This window comes from Carlito syrichta, unplaced genomic scaffold, assembly GCF_000164805.1.
Source record: "Carlito syrichta isolate Samal-C Ts95f unplaced genomic scaffold, Tarsius_syrichta-2.0.1 Scaffold311146, whole genome shotgun sequence".
Taxonomy (NCBI): Eukaryota; Metazoa; Chordata; class Mammalia; order Primates; family Tarsiidae; genus Carlito; species Carlito syrichta.
The window spans coordinates 35570-51375 of NW_007255242.1; the positions used below are offsets into that span (position 1 = coordinate 35570).

The window sequence follows — 15806 nt, forward strand, 5'->3', positions numbered from 1 at the left end:
AGCCTTCCAAGTAACTGGAACTACAGACGCACGCTACCACGCCGGCTAATTTTTTTTGATTTATTGTAGAGATGAGGTCTCGCCTGCCCAGGCAGGTCTCGAACCCGCAGGCTCAGGCAATCCACTCACCTCAGCCTCCCAAAGGCGTGGGATGTCAGGCTGAGCCACCGAGCCTGGCTAACCTTCTATTTCAAGCAAAGACATTGATGTCCCTGCTGTACTGCTGGCAAGCCATGGACCCTACAAGTCCCTTCCCGCACTGAACCTTGTTTTCCTTGTCTGTGAGTCCTGAGGTCCTGGCCAGCGCTTACCATTCCATAACTCTAGTGCCGGGTCCACGCCGCAAACCGGGTGTGCGTAGCCCGAGGCTACCCGCATTTGCACCTCCCTCGCACCTCCGCCCCCCATCCGCGCCCCTCTTCCCAAGCTGCTGCTGCTGGTGGCAGTGATCTGAGCACGCCCAAGCCTCCTTCCCTCCCTCTCAAGTCTAACCGTGGGCCAGAGGAAACCTCTCTTATGCTAGTCACCCTTTTTAAAGGAGGCCGCTTCTGGATTTCTCTCTCTCAGACGCACCTGCCTTCTTCTTGCCCTGGCTCCCATCCCTCATACCCCGAGTGAGAGGCGAGGGCCTGGGGCAGGGGCTGGAGGGACGGGATGAGGTGGCTGTCGTGTGGCAGTGAAGGGGAATCCGGGGTGCCCAGGGCTCCACTGGGAGGGGCAGAGCCCTGGACTCTGGGAGCTGCTGATAATCCCTAACCCTCCCCTACGTTCCTCAGGAGGGCCGGGCTGGGGGTGTGCAGGGCAGGTGCTCGCTTTTCTACTCTCCCTGCAGCCCTTTCTGCTCCCAGGGAGGCCACATCTTGTCCATTTGTCCCCATCTTAGCCTCTGAGGATTCGGGAACTGTCTTTTCAAAGCGGGGAGCCAGCGACTGACCAGTGAGCGCCCTCAAACTGAACGCGGTTTGGTAGATATTCACGAGGGTCTAAAAGGAGGGGAAAACTCGGACCTGGGCAGAGATAGAAAAAAAAAACAGAGGAGTGGGCAGGGGACCCTTCCTTTTACTCTCTTTATCCCTAGAGGCTCTTGAGCGTCTCAGAGCTTGGGGGGCGGGGCACTGATGCTTGTCCATTCATCGTACTCAGAGGAGAAATTCTCCCAACATCAGAGAAGGCCAGCAGAAAAAGGGACGCCACCCAGAGGAATATGCCAGCATCAGGGACACGTGTACTTGACTTTTTATTTATTTATTTAACTTGTATTTTTATTTTGAGTCGGAGTCTCACTCCATCGCCCAGACTGGAGTGCAGCGGCCGCTCCCGGCCCCCGCAGCCTCGACCCGCCGGGCTCCGGCGATCCTTCCGCCTCAGCCTTCCGAGTAGCCGGAATGACAGGCGCGCGCTACCACGCCCGGCTGATTTTTTGGTTTATTGTAGAGATGAGGTCTCGCCAAGTTGCCTAGGCGGGTCTCGAACCCGCGGGCTCAGGCCATCCACTCACCTCGGCCTCCCAAAGTGCTGGGATTACAGGCTGAGCCACCGAGCCTGGCTTGATTTTTTTTTTAAATAGTCGGGGTCTCTCACTCTGTCGCCCCGGCTGGAGTGCAATGGCATGATCACGACCCACTGCAGCCTCCACCTCCTGGGCTTAGGGGATCCTTCTGTCTCAGCCTCCCAAGCAGCTGGGACTACAGGTGTGTGCCACTACACCCTGCTACTTTTTCTGCAGTTTTTTTGTAGAGAGGCAGTCTCACTGTGTTGCCCGGGCTGGTCTCAAACTCCTGGCCTCAAGTAATCCTCCTGCTTTGGCCTCCCTAAACGTTAGGATTACTGGCGTGACCCACCGAGGCTGTCCTACTTGATTTTTTTTGGGTCGTGAAGGAGACAATACAGATAGTCTGAACTATTAATAACCCCAAGAATTGCATTGTGACCCCAAATCCCACTTGGAGAGGGAGGCTTCAAATGTGGGATGCAGACAGAGCTCATGAGGCATTCCTAGAACATCTGGCCTGATTTTGACGTCAGACTGTGAATACCTGTCACAGAATGGGGCTGGGGGGAGAGGAGTTCTCACCTCCCCCGCAGGGGATAATGAACTCAGAGCTCGTCTCGTAAGAGGTAGGTGATTTTCACAACTGCTTCTGGACGATGCCCGCGAATGTGCAAACCATCAAGGCCAGATTTAGGCGAGTAGAGACGTCCGTGTAATTTATGAAGTGTGTGTCACGTGCTGGTTGCAGGGCAGGACGTGTGTTCTTGGCCCCAACACACACAAAAAGTGGGGCTGGAACCCCCTCGTTTGGACCCATCTGATGGTGCAGGCATTCTCCCCGGGGCGTCTCCTTGTCTGGCCTGTCCCCTGGGTAAGGTGGTTGTGGGAGGTCAAAGGTTTTGGGGAAAAGGGTCACAGATTCTGTGTTCTGCGGACTGGAAAGGGGGAGGGAAGCTGCTTTTTCCAGGGGCAGATCTTCCGAGGGCAGAGAGAGAGAGAGCCCCGAGGGGGAGCCCAGCTCAAGGGTGGAGCTGTGGGAGGTCGGGTCCTCGCCCCTGCGCTCTGGCTCCAGGCTCTCAGGCAGTCCTTGACTGCTAAAGTTCAGCCTCTTTGTTACGTAGACGGTCATTCCCATTCTCCTGTTAGGATACAGGGCTGTGAGGCCTAAGGAGATGCGTGCAAAAGCACTTGTAAACCAGATCGTGCTCTAGAACAGTAAGAATCACTTTAATGGTCATTTTCGTCAATAACTCAGGCTTTCTCAAGAGGCTGCACCCATCAGCTCCTTCTGTCCACAGGAGAGACCCATGAGCTCTTTTTCTTCGGCTTCCAATCTGTTGTGGCCAATGCTTTTGCCTAGGTTGGTCTCGAACTCTTGGGCTCAAGCAGTCGCCCCACCTCAGCCTACCAAAGTGCTGGGATTGCAGGCATGCACCATCGTATCCAGCCCAACTCAGAAATTCTTTTTTTTTTCCCTTTTGGAACTAGTTTTTTTTTTAAATTTTAAAGATGTGGGGTGCAATTCAGGGTTAGGCATACAAATGTTCATTATGCAGGTGCCCTTGTGGATGAGGTGTGCCCCTCCCTCCCTCAACAGTTTTGCACTACTGCCAACTCCACATCCCCCCCCCAGCAGTTTCCCACCACTGCCAATCTTTTTCATATAGTATTGCGATAATTGTTCAAGGTCCGCTTATGAGTGAGAACATGTGGTTCTCAGTTCTTTGTTTTTGTGAGAGATTGCTCAGACTTTTAGACTCTAAGTCCATCCAGGTTGCTGTGAAGTTCATGATTTTGTCCTTTATGGCTGCATAATATTCCATTGTGTAGATGTTCCACATTTTAAAAAATCCAGTCCTCTTTCAATGGGCAGCACAGTTGGTTCCATGTTCTTGCTATTGTGGACAATGTTGCAATAAACATACGTGTGCAGGTGTCTTTTTCATAGAGGGATTTGAGTTCCTCTGGGTATATTCCCAGTAGGACTGCAGGGTCGTATGGAAGGTCAATTTTTAGGTCAATTTTTGAATCTTTTAGGAATCGCCACACTGTTTTCAGTGTTTTCAGTGTCAACTAGTACAGAGGCTGTACTAGTTGACAGTCCCACCAACAGTGTAGAAGTCCCTTTACCCTGCATCCTCACTAGCATCTGTTGATTTTTGTGTTATTGATGCTGGCTCTCCCGACTGGAGTGAGGTGGTATCTCAGTGTGGTTTTAATTTGCATTTCTTTGATGACAAGTGAGGCTGAGCATTTTTTCATGTATCTGTTGGCTGCTCGTATGTCTTCTTTGGAGAAGTGTCTTTTCATATCTTTTGCCCACTTTGTAATGGGGCTGTTTGATTTTTCTTTTTGACACGTTTGAGTTCCTTGTAGATATTAGATGTTAGGCCTTTATCAAATATACAGTTGGCAAACACTTTTCCTCACTCTGTGGGCCGTCTCCCCACTCTCTTGATAGTTTCTTTGGCTTTGCAGAAGCTTATCAGTTTGATGTGGTCCCACTGGTCTATCTTATCTCTTATGGCCTGGGCACTTAGGGTTTTGGTCAGGAATTGGTTGTCGGTTCCAATTTCCACAAGGGTGTCTCCTGCATTTTCTAAGGTTCTTACAGTATGAGAAACCCACAGCCAGCATACGGTTAGACAGACAGAAATTGGAACCATCTCCCCTGAAAACCGGAACAAGGAGGGGTCTACTCTTACCCCCCTTTTTCAACATAGTTTTGGAAGTCCTAGCCAGAAATTCTTGAGCCAACTTTTTTTTTTTTTTACCTGGAGCGTCCACGCTATTAAGTTAGAATGTTACCTGCTTCCACCACTAGGTGACAGCAAAGCCTAGCCCATGGCCCTCGCACCCCTTCCGCCGCCGGCCACGGCGGGGACGCTTTCCAGAAGCATCGTAGCGTGCCGGGAAGGAACCTTTCGTGATGCCGGGTGGAGCGTGTGGCGTGAAACTCGTGGATTCTTTGACTCAGTCCTGAAATGAACTTTAGAGTGGCCAGTGAAGTTTTAAAACGAAGTTTATGAGTGAAAAGAGGAGAGGCCGGAAAGGACGGGCGAAAGCTTTGCCCCAGGAAGGCCAGGCGTGGGCAAGGAAGCCTCTCTGTCGAAAAAGAAAGACTGCACTTTTGCTCTTAACTCAGAAGCTAGATATATTTTCACAGCAATTGATATGCCGAAGAGGGTGGGGCACAGGGAACTGCCACTCTGGAGACTGACGTCTCTCCCCTTCTGTTGGGAGGAGGGGTGGTCTTTTCTAGACCACATTGTGTTTTGTGGGAGACCTGCGGGAGACCTGCCCGACATTTCCAGTTCACGAGTGGTTTTATGATCATTTCTCTGGCTTTGGTTAGTTAAGGGGTGGTATTGGCCTTCTGCTGGGAGCCTGGTTTTGTGATGATTATGCTAAACCATGAATTGAAAGGTCGGACTGTCCTAGTCTTTTTTTTTTTTTTTGAGTTGGAGTCTCACTCTGTCGCCCAGACCCGAGTGCAGTGGCTGCTCCCGGCCACCACAGCCTCGACCTGCTGGGTTCTGGCGATCCTTCCACCTCAGCCTTCCAAGTAGCTGGAACTACAGGCATGCGCTACCACGCCCAGCTAATTTTTGATTTGTTGTAGAGATGAGGTCTCGCCAAGTTGCCCAGGCGGGTCTCGAACCCGCGGGCTCAGGCAATCCACTCACCTCAGCCTCCCAAAGGCACGGGATTACAGGCTGAGCCACCAAGCCTGACTGGGCTGTCCTAGTCTTACATCTGATGGGATTTTCTTTTGGTTTGCTGAGAAGGTAATAAAAAAATGTCTGAAGGCTCCCTAAAACCCGCCTACAGGACATTTATCTATCTGTCTAACCAATGCTAGCTACCCTGCCTTATTAGAACCCACTATTTTAGCCTCCTCTACCACACAGGAGGACACCGAGGAAAGGGAACAGGACCAGTTCAAGGCTATATAGTTGTGTATAGTGGAAATTCTGGTCTCCTGACTTCCATCCCATTGGTCTCCCTCTGGGAGGCCAGGCCACTAGGTGCTCAGACGCTTGGGCCTCCGGTGAAAACGTAGCATTGCTGTCTGGAAGATGCTACCTTACCTTGTAAACCTGGCAGTTACATTTCCCAAACCGGTACTCAGTTCTGCTGGTATTAGGAAGCTCTTGGGAGCTGAAAAGTGTCTTCATGACCCTGGTCCTTGGATGCTCAGTTCTCTCACTGGCCCCGTATGAAGACTGAAGGAGACAAGGATGGTGGTTCATGCCTGGAATCCCAGCACTTCGGGAGGCCGAAGTGAGAGGATTGCTTGAGCCCAGGAGTTCGAGACCAGCCGAGGCAAGTTATGTAGTGAGACCTCATCTCTACAAAAAACAAAAACAAAAACAAAAAAAACCAGCTGCGTGCAGTGTAGTCCCAGCTACTTGAGAGGCTGAGATGGAAGACTGTCTGATCCCAGAAGATCGAGGCTGCCGACTGAGCCAAGATCGAGCCACGATTGTGCCACTGCACTCCAGCCTGAATGAGAATGAGACTCCAACTCAAAAAAAAAGGAAAGAATTGGGCACCGCTTCTTGGAGTCTAGAGTTTGGGTTCTGGGGTCCATCTGGAGGGGGCCTCCCGTGTGAGCATTGTAAATCCTTTGATATATCATTTTTAAAAGCCCAAGAAATCCCCTGTCTCAGAAATCTCTCTTTCATGTCCCGCTGTTTGTCACCTAGTCAGCCTTACTGAATATAATAAGCATAAATTCATTTTGGTTAATCAGCAAGAACTTTAAGAAAAGCTTACAAGCTCATGAACGTGTCAGTGGAAACGCTGATTGGGGGTTCATTGGTTATTTGTGATCAAGGAATTAGACACAACACCTGACTCAGACAGCGAGGCAGAGTTTGATTGCAAGCAAGTCAAGGAGAGCAGAGTGAGTTGGTCCGCGTCTAAGAGTCAAGAGGAGCGGGCAGTTCAGAGAGTGAGATAGCCGGTTATTTCTTTGTTTTTGTTTTTTTTTTGAGTTGGAGTCTCACTCTGTCGCCCAGGCTGGAGTGCAGTGGTATGCTCACGGCCACCCCAGTGTTGACCTGCTGGGCTCCGGCAATCCTTCCACCTCAGCCTTCCAAGTAGCCGGAACTACAGGCAAGCGCTACCAGGCCCAGCTAGCTTTTTATTTATTGTAGAGACGAGATCTTGCCAAGTTGCCCGGGCGGGTCTCGAACCCGCGGGCTCAGGCAATCCACTCACCTTGGCCTCCCAAAGTGCTGGAATTACAAGCTAAGCCACTGAGGTTGGCCTCTATTTCTTTTTGAGTCAGTATGGGAGCCTATCCATTTGATCTGGGTTACATAATTGACTGACATTATATTCTAATTCTCTAATAACAAAATCTTACAATTTTGTAAAGTCAGTCATTTCCCCATTTTCATTTCTGATTTTATTAATTTGAGTCTTCTCTTTTTCTTTTTCTTTTTTGAGTTGGAGTCTCACTCTGTCGTCCAGGTTGGAGGGCAGTGGCTCACTCACAGACACCCCAGCGTTGACCCACTGGGCTCTAACGTTCCGTCCGCCTCAGCCTTCCAAGCAGCCAGAATTACAGGCATGCGCTACCAGGCCCAGCTGATTTTTTTATTTATTGTAGAGATGAGGTCTCACCAGGTTGCCCGGACTTGTCTCGAACCCGTGGGCTCAGGCAATCCACTTGCCTTGGCCTCCCAAATGGGATGACAGGCTGAGCCACCGAGCCCGGCCTTCTTTGGTTTTTATAGTCTACTTTTCTTTATCTTAGTGTCTGGTCTTGGCTGGTTAGTTTCCTCTCGGGCTTGTTTTCCCTCTTTTGGTTAGGTTATAAATCCTTCCTGTGACCTTTGACATGAACTAATGTTTAGATACTGTTAATTCTACCTTGTTAAAGTTATGAGTGTCTTTAAACAATTCTGGGGCTACACGTCTTCTATCTCTTCATGATTTATTGTTCATACATGCAGTGAGCTCTAGTTTACAAGACCAAGCTAATGAGTAACATAAAACATAAGTCTAAAACGAAATGTCATACAGGAAAAGGGTTTGCATTTTTAGGATCTTGGAGCGTTTTGAAAGAGTCCAACGAGATGGCTCCTTATCTAGGTTTGCAGAAGTTTCTTTAAAGACGTGTAGCTTCTCCACGCCTCTTGGTGATTGGGGGTGTTCTATGGCTGACTGTCCTCTCTCAAACATTAGCCATGATGTGCCAGATAAGATCGGCCTCCCTAACAGGTTACATGGAGGGTGGTGGGACGGGGGAACCAAATTCCTAAGTGCAGAAAAAGAAAAAACAATGTGCCCTTTTAAATCCAAGCGGCTTTTGCCCTCGGCTCAGTTCATCATGAAAGAAAATTTCTATAAAGAGTGAGTAAGTAAATGCCGCCTGGCTTCCTGTTTCTTACCCTTCCCCTCTTGTTCCCTGTCTGCCTCACTCCCTAACAAATCCTCACAGGAAGAGCCGTTCGCAACTAAGCGTTTGCTTTCCTCCTTGCAAACTTTTGGTTGAAATCAGCTGCGTTGGACTGCAAGTATTGATGGGTAGGAGACCCACCAAGGGACCGTGGAGGGTCAGAAAAGGTTTTGGGGACTGGGTCGGTCCGTATGGGGTGCACGTGTGAGGTGCAGAGCTGCGGGGAGGAGGGAGCCTTTTCAGAGAAGGGTAACAATGTCAGTTTTTTTCTGCTTCCTAGTTTTTTTTTTTGGAGCTGACTGGGTCCTAGCGCCATGCTCTCAGCTTGAACCATCTGACTCCAGATGTCATAAGCAGCTGAATAGGGTGACAAGCATTGCTACCATGCTTTCTTCTGGTGTCTTCAAAGAACATTCATCGACTTTATTGTAGTATCTTTCTGGTGTCCCAGATGATAAACACCAGGTGCAGATAATCTCTTCATTTTATTTTATTTTATGTTGTGAGTTGGAGTCTCACTCCGTCACCTCAGCCTGGACCTGTGGGGCTCCGGCGATCCTTCCGCCCCAGCCTTCCAGATAGCTGAAACTGCAGGCATACGCTACCACGCCCAGCTCATTTTTGATTTATTGTAGAGACAAGGTCTTGCCAAGTTGCCCGGGCGGGTCTCGAACCCGCGGGCTCAGGCCATCCACTCGCCTCAGCCTCCCGAAGTGCTGGGATGACAGGCTGAGCCACCGAGCCTGGCCGGTCTCTTCATTTTAAATGTGAGCTTTAAGGAACTTGCTGTCAAGTCAGTTGGGGATTGCTGTACTGGCCTGCCCTGCTTATATGGAGCAGCTATCACCTGGGTCCTGTCCACCCCTGCATCGTGGCTTTAACTCCGTGACCTTCTGCCTCCACGACTTTCTGTCTCCATCACATTCATGACATTCGGCCTCCACCACACTCAGCCTCCGTGACTTCCTGCCCTCATGACTTGCCTGCGTGCTTTGAGATTCTTTGGGTTCTTCTGGCTGGGCTGTTGCTCTTCCATCTTCTCTCCCAAGTCCGGAAGCCTCGTGCTGTGGCCTGGAACCCTTTCCTCTGCTTTAAGATCATGTCGTGTTTCCTCTCCTGCTCCGACGAGGGCTCTAACCCCACCACTGTGGGCTTCGCCGCAGTCCTTGTTTGATAGCATGGTCTTATTTTAATGTTGCGACCCATCAGTTCGTCATCTCCTTTTTCGCGTAAGTCCCCGCAGAGAGCAGCCAGAGGCTCTGCAGGGAGTGCTCAGAGGGAGGAAGTCTGGGTGGCTGCAGGCAGGGCTGCGTCGTGGCAGAGCTGGGATTGGAGTGTCGGGTCTGTGGAGCAAGGTGCAGACCCACCCCTGGGCTCAAAGAGGGACTCTGGGCTGTGGATGTTTGGGACTTTTGTCAGTGGGCTGGACATCCTGGGGAGAAGTCAAACCATGCAGCGTGCAGACCAAGAGGCCCAGAGCCCCAGCCTTGCCTGCCTGCAGGGCAAGGGGCAGCGTGCATTCTGCTGCAGTGAGGTGAGCTGGTCTCTGCTTCCTGGGCCTGTCCCTATCCATCCTGCTTCACTTCTGCCTCATGAGGCTCATTATTATTATTATTGTTATTGTTATTAAGTCAGGGTCTCACTCTGTTGCCCAGGCTGGAGTGCAGTGGCATGATCATGGCTCACTGCAGCCCTGAACTCCTGGGCCCAGGCAATCCTCCTGCCCCAGTTGCCCAAGTAGCTGGGACTACAGGTGCATACCACCATGCCTGGCTAATTTTTAAATTTTTCGTAGAGACGTGGTCTTGCTATGTTGCCTAGGCAGATCTTGAACTCCTGGCCTCAAGAAATCCTCTTGCCTCGGCCTCTCCACGTGCAGGGGTTCCAGGCCCGAGCCTCCGTGTCCGGCGAGATATGGAACCATCAGCTCTGGGAGCGAGTGCTGGAGGGCCGGTATGGTGCCCGTGGATGCATCCGTCATTCTTACAGCAGCCACGAGGTGGCAGGCCTGGGGCTTGAGTCAGAACTGACCAGGGTTGGGGACGTGTGGGAGTGAACCCTAATTGTGACCAAGGCTCTGCTAGAGACAGGTTTTTCAGCCCTTCCCTGCTCCTACCCAGCTTCCCTGCTGGGCACTCAAGCTTGTCATCTCCCCAGAACAGTGGTTTTAGGAGGGCCGAGCTGCCAAGAGTGCTGTTGACCTGCGTGTTCCTTGTTCTCTGCTCTCTTGTCTGCCCCGTCAACTGGACTTTGAGAGACTCAGGGACACTCCTGAGGCTGGGTGAAGGTGATGTTAAGCCGTGGTGAGGAGTCTTCCTATTCCTCTCTCCCTAAGCGCGCGCACACACACACACACACACACACACACACACACACACACACACACACACACATTCATGGTTTTAGCCTGGGTCTGTGTCGGAAAGGCCTTTGTTCAGCCCGAGACTGCCCTGTCCCCAAGACTTTGTCTGGTCCCAAGCCCTGGGAGCTCAGGCTTGTCTGGGGAGTGACCGGGGCACATGGAGCCTGAGCCATCCAGACCAGGAGCTCCTCACCCCGCAGGTAGCTCTGGAGCCAAGGTGCCACGGACCTCTCACCTGGGGCCACCTCGGCTCTTTGGGAACACCCAAGGCTAGGCCGTGCCGGAGCAGGCCTCCCGGGCTGGCCCCTGGAGTCAGGACAGAGTCGCATCTGTGTTGGGCTCAGGGTGGGTTTGGCCAACTCTTCCTGAGCCCGCTGGGGCCCGTGGAGGGTGGACCAGATTCTCGGGACTGCGGGAAAAGGGGTCTGATGAAGACTAGATAAGCCCCAAACTCCCAGACTTATGTCCGGTATTCAGCAATCGTATTAAGTGCATATTAATGTTATTCAACATGGTGTCAATTTTTTTTATTATGCACATAATCCATGCTCATTGAAGAACATTTGGAAAAAAATTTAAAAACCAAAAAAGAAAATAAAATCCTCCCACTCCTCTGTCCCAGCCCACCACCTGGAGGTAACTTCTGTATTTCCTTTTATTCTTCTTTGAAATATATATACAATCGGGACCATATGTCTGTACAATTTTCTTCCCTATTTTAAAAATTAACAGCATAAGTATGCCTCATGTCACTCGAGACCCTTCCAGTGGGCCATTCTAACAGCTCCATCGGACACCAGCACCTGAGAATTCCTTATGGGATTTAGTCATCTTCCTACTGACCGTTTCAATGCTCTTGGAATGATAAATAATTCTCCATTAATCTTTGTCCATCACTCTGTTTCCTTTGGAGAGATTCTTTGTGTGTAGTGGCTGGCTCTAAGAATATGTGCATTTCACAGAAACAAAGAACATGTTCTCTCACTCAGGAGCGGGTTCTGATCACTGGTCACAAGAGCACAGAGTGGAGTCAGCAGACACTGGACACTGTGAGGGGAGGGAGGGAAGGGGAGGGGACGCGTGGCAACACACTGGATTCCCGGTCCAGTCTCAGGAGGCGGGAGGACTAGTTAAAAGCCCGGACTTCACCTGCATGCAGCCTACCTAGGTACTAAATCCCCACTCGTACTCCACGACTCTAAAATAAAATAAATAATAAGAATATGTGCATTTCAGGGCCTTTGGACTTGTATTTCCAAAGCGTCTTCGTGAAGGAGCCCCAGGTTGCAGTGTCCCGGCAGGGCACGAGAGGGCACAGGGCAGTCTGTGTCTTCAGTTGACTGGGAAGCATGTAGACAAGTGCCCTTGTTTGCCAAGTCCCAGCCTGCATGTGGGCTCTTTGTCCTGGCCTGTGGCTGAAGCTGCCCCCCTGGCTCAGTCCTGGTTCCCGTACTGGGCTCACTGGAGGCTCAGGCCTCGGATGTCGCTTTCCCAGGGGGGTCTCAGGTCTGTCACCGTGTCACCGTGGCCCTCAAGACTTGTGGATTCCTTTTCCCTAGGTCCGGCATGAAAACAGATGTGTGGCCCTCGAAAGGTGTCCCTGCTTCCATCAGGGCAAAGAGTACGCCCCTGGAGAGACGGTGAAGGTCGGCTGCAACACGTGGTGAGACTCTGTGGGGAACTTCCGGGGGACCGAGCCCCTGCGGGTGGAGTGAGGGGGAGACACGGCCACAGGGCCTTCCGACTGGGAACCTGGTCACGCTTCTCCTTTTCTCCGTGCCTTTGTTTCTCTGTCTGTAAAATGGGGAGACTCTTTAACATCAACTGTGCTCACCCTTCGTAGACACTATCCTTCAGGTTATTACAAGAGGGTTATCCCTTATCTGAAGTGCTTGGCACCAGGATGTTTTGGATTTCAGGTTCTTTGGATTTTGGAATATTTGCACATGTATAGTGCTATCTTAGGGTTGGAACCCAAGTTTAACCACAAAATTTATTCATTTAATATACATCTTGGCTGGGTGCGATGGCTCGAGCCTGTCATCCTAGCACTTTGGGAGGCCGAGGTGAGTGGATTGCCTGAGCCCGCGGGTTCGAGAACAGCCTGGGTATAACGAGGCAAGACCTCCTCTCTAATCTACAATTTAAAAAAAAATTAGCTGGGCATGGTAGTGAGCACCTGTAGTTCTGGCTACTTGGAAGGCTGAGGCAGAAGGATCACCTGAGCCCAGCAGGTTGACGCTGGTGTGGCTGTGAGCGTGCCACTACACTCCAGCCCAGGCAACGGAGTGGGACTCCAACTAAAAAAAAAAATACATTTGTATATATTCATCTTATACACATAGCCTGAAGGTAAATTACTAAAGTATTTTTAAATAATTTTGTGCATCAACGTCAGAGGCCAAAAGTGTCACTCAGCCATCCAGGTGTCATCCTGTCGGTGCTGAAAAAGCTTCGGGTGTTGAAGCATTTTGGATTTCGCATTTTCGGATTAGAGATGTTCACCCTGTATTTGTGTCTGGCGAGCTGGGTCTTGCCCCGTGTCCGTCATCATGTGTGTGACCAAGCTGCCAGCAGGCACAGGGTCTCGAGGGTCCCTTCCTTACAGGCCTTAGACCGCCCATAGGCACGTGGCGAGACCTTGCGATGATGCCGGTTGACGTGAGGCTACAGTGGTTTTCCTCTCCCTCCTGCTTGGCCATCTTGCACACAGGCCCTCCCCTGCTCGCTCACCCTGCCCTTGACTTCTGGGCTGCGCGTGGCTTGGAGAGAGGCCTGCTGGACAGAGGCAGGAGGGGCCGTCTCTCAGGCCCGAGGTCTGGAGCTGACCAGCCCCGACCCACGGGGAGGGGTCCTGCGGTCGGCGCCGGTGAGGGTGGAGGTGGGTGGGGCATGGGGCAGTGGCTTGGTTGGCTGGCAGGCAATCAAAATGTGTTTTTATCCTAAGATCTGTTTCTCCAAGAACTGATTTCAAATTAGTAACTCCCTTCTCAAATTGTCAGTGGAGCTACTCAGCCCTGCTGATGGTTAACTTCACGTTATGTTTTTTTCTCACAGAAATCTATGCAGCTTTATTCAATTTCTCTTTCTGCTGCAATGGGAAACAACCTTGCTACAATCCCTCCACTTAAGGGTTTAGAGCAGTTATCATTGCTTTCCCCAAGTCTTTGCCTTTGCATGGGTCTCCTTATCACATTGACAAGTCGTCTGGTCTGTTTTATTAGCTTGTTCTCCTCCGCATAAAAGCATGTCTCAAGGCCTGAAGTAATTAACCTTTGGTGCTGTGTTGTTTTCCACAGTCTAACGCAACTCATGGATATCGCCTTGAAAGTACTAATTTATAGCATACAATAAAGACAGGGGTTACAGGGGACACCAGTCATATCGACATCATGTTACCATGTAAGCAAGAGGGGACGGCAAGGATGAAACTTGCTTAACTTACGTGCATGGACAGATGAAAGGATACAGACATAGCAATAGCTGTATTAATATACTGGGTTAGTATTCATACACATATTTCTTAGCACTGTCCACTGAGGCCATCTAGAAAGAGTCATTTCCTAATATTAGCGAAACTCAGTCTATAGATTTAAACACAGAGCTATGTGTGCGCACACAATAAAGACCCTCCTGGCAGAAGTTCATGCTTCATTGCCATTTTCCAGATTTGACCTTTTCTATTTCTTTTTCTTTTTTTTTTGAGTTGGCGTCTCACTCTGCCACCAGGCTGGAGTGCAGTGGCCGCTCCCGGCCACCACAGCCTTGACCTCCTGGGCTCCTGCGAGCCTTCCACCTCAGCCTTCCAAGTAGCTGGAACTACAGGCATGCGCCACTACGCCCGGCTAATTTTTATTTATTGTAGAGACGAGGTCCTGGCGAGTTGCCCGGGTGAATCTCAAACCCACGGGCTCAGGCAGTCCACTAGCCTCGGCCTCCCAAAGTGCTGGGACGACAGGCCGAGCCGCCGAGCCCGGCCAAGTTGACCTTTTCCATTGTTCTGTCCTGTTTTTCCCATTAGCCTCAGAGGGATGTCAACCCCAATGCGTCTGTTTCATAGAGACCCTGAGACCAATCTCGGGTGGACCCTGTGGCCTAAACAGAATCTGGGCCTCCACCTTGGTGGCCCAGGTCACTGTGGACAACTCCCTGTCTTCTTTGCCTCAGTTTCCCCCTTGTCACTGGAGAGCAGCGTGGTCTGCCTCTCTCCTGCTGGGCCCTGTGCTGGGACGGTGGTGTCCTTACTCCGGAGACTGTACGCCCTCGACTTCTCGAGGCTTCCTGGAGGGCTGGGAGGCACCCGGAGTCTTCTGCATTCCTTCATTGTCTCCGGCGCCCAGATGAGGCCCTGAGACCCAACCAGCTGCCCTTGCCGCCCCTGCTCCTAGCGTCTGTCGGGACCGGAAGTGGAACTGCACAACCCACGTGTGTGACGCCACGTGCTCCACGATCGGCTTGGCACACTACCTCACCTTCGATGGACTCAAATACCTGTTCCCCGGGGAGTGCCAGTACGTTCTGGTGCAGGTGAGAGGGGGCAATGAGGGGAGGTGCGGTCCTCTCCAGGAAGGGGAGGGAGGCGCCGATGGCTATTTGGGGGTTCCCGGTTGGATTCTGCAGTTCTGTCTCTAGCAAGAACTCTGGGGCCTGGCTTCTCCTGGAGTGATTTTCCAGGCTCCCGCGAAAGTGCCTGAGGAGGGAGGGGGTTTGACACACACCTTCTGCTCCCCTGGGGACTCACAAGAACAAACAGAAGCTCGTGCGTCAATTGGGATTGGTGTGGGAGAAAGGCCCCCGTCAACCCAAGGGACCACTGATGGGGAATTAGAAAAAGGCACCCATTGCTTTTGGTAGACACAGCCTCAATGAGAGGCACAGCCTGGGGGGTGGCCCGGGCTGGATTTCAGACAGGGGTTGGTCGAAATGACTCCTGGTGCTTGCTTCCTGCCCTGGGGTCCTGTGGGATTCTCCACTCTATTCATTTCTAGTCTGGTGCAATTCAGAAGGGGGAGTAGAGGGGGGATGGGCACCGAGATTGAGCCCAGAGATTCTAGCTGGTGAGGGACGGCGTAGACCTCTCCCCTTGCCCCCACTTCCCTGCTGCATGGATTCTCCTAAATTTCTCTCCTTGGTTGACACCAAATGGCTTGGTAAGGAAGTGTGAGTGCTTTTCTCATGAGGCATGGGGTGCTCTACTCCGTGAAGCTTTTTTTTTTTTGAGTTGGAGTCTCACTCTGTCACCCAGACTGGAGTGCAGTGGCCGCTCCCAGCCACCGCAGCCTCGACCTGCTGGGCTCCGGCGATCCTTCCGCCTCAGCCTTCCAAATAGCTGGAACTACGGGCGTGTGCTACCACGCCCGGCTTACTTTTTGATTTATTGTAGAGATGAGGTCTCGCTAAGTTGCCCAGGCGCGTCTTGAACCTGTGGGCTTAGGCAGTCCACTCACCTCAGCCTCCCAAAGCACGGGATTATAGGCTGAGCCACCGAGCCCGGCTAATTTTTTGATTTTTTTTTTTGTAGAGACAAGGTCTCACTATGT

The 15806-nt window shown here is 51.4% G+C and overlaps 1 protein-coding gene across 1 annotated transcript in view; it reads left to right on the forward strand.

The window, feature by feature from the left end:
- Positions 1 to 15806, forward strand: part of VWF (von Willebrand factor) — a 118103-nt gene that overhangs the window by 26567 nt on the left and 75730 nt on the right. The window contains 2 exon segments of the mRNA XM_021717812.1: positions 11826 to 11929; positions 14655 to 14793. Coding sequence (XP_021573487.1) covers positions 11826 to 11929; positions 14655 to 14793 — 243 coding nt within the window.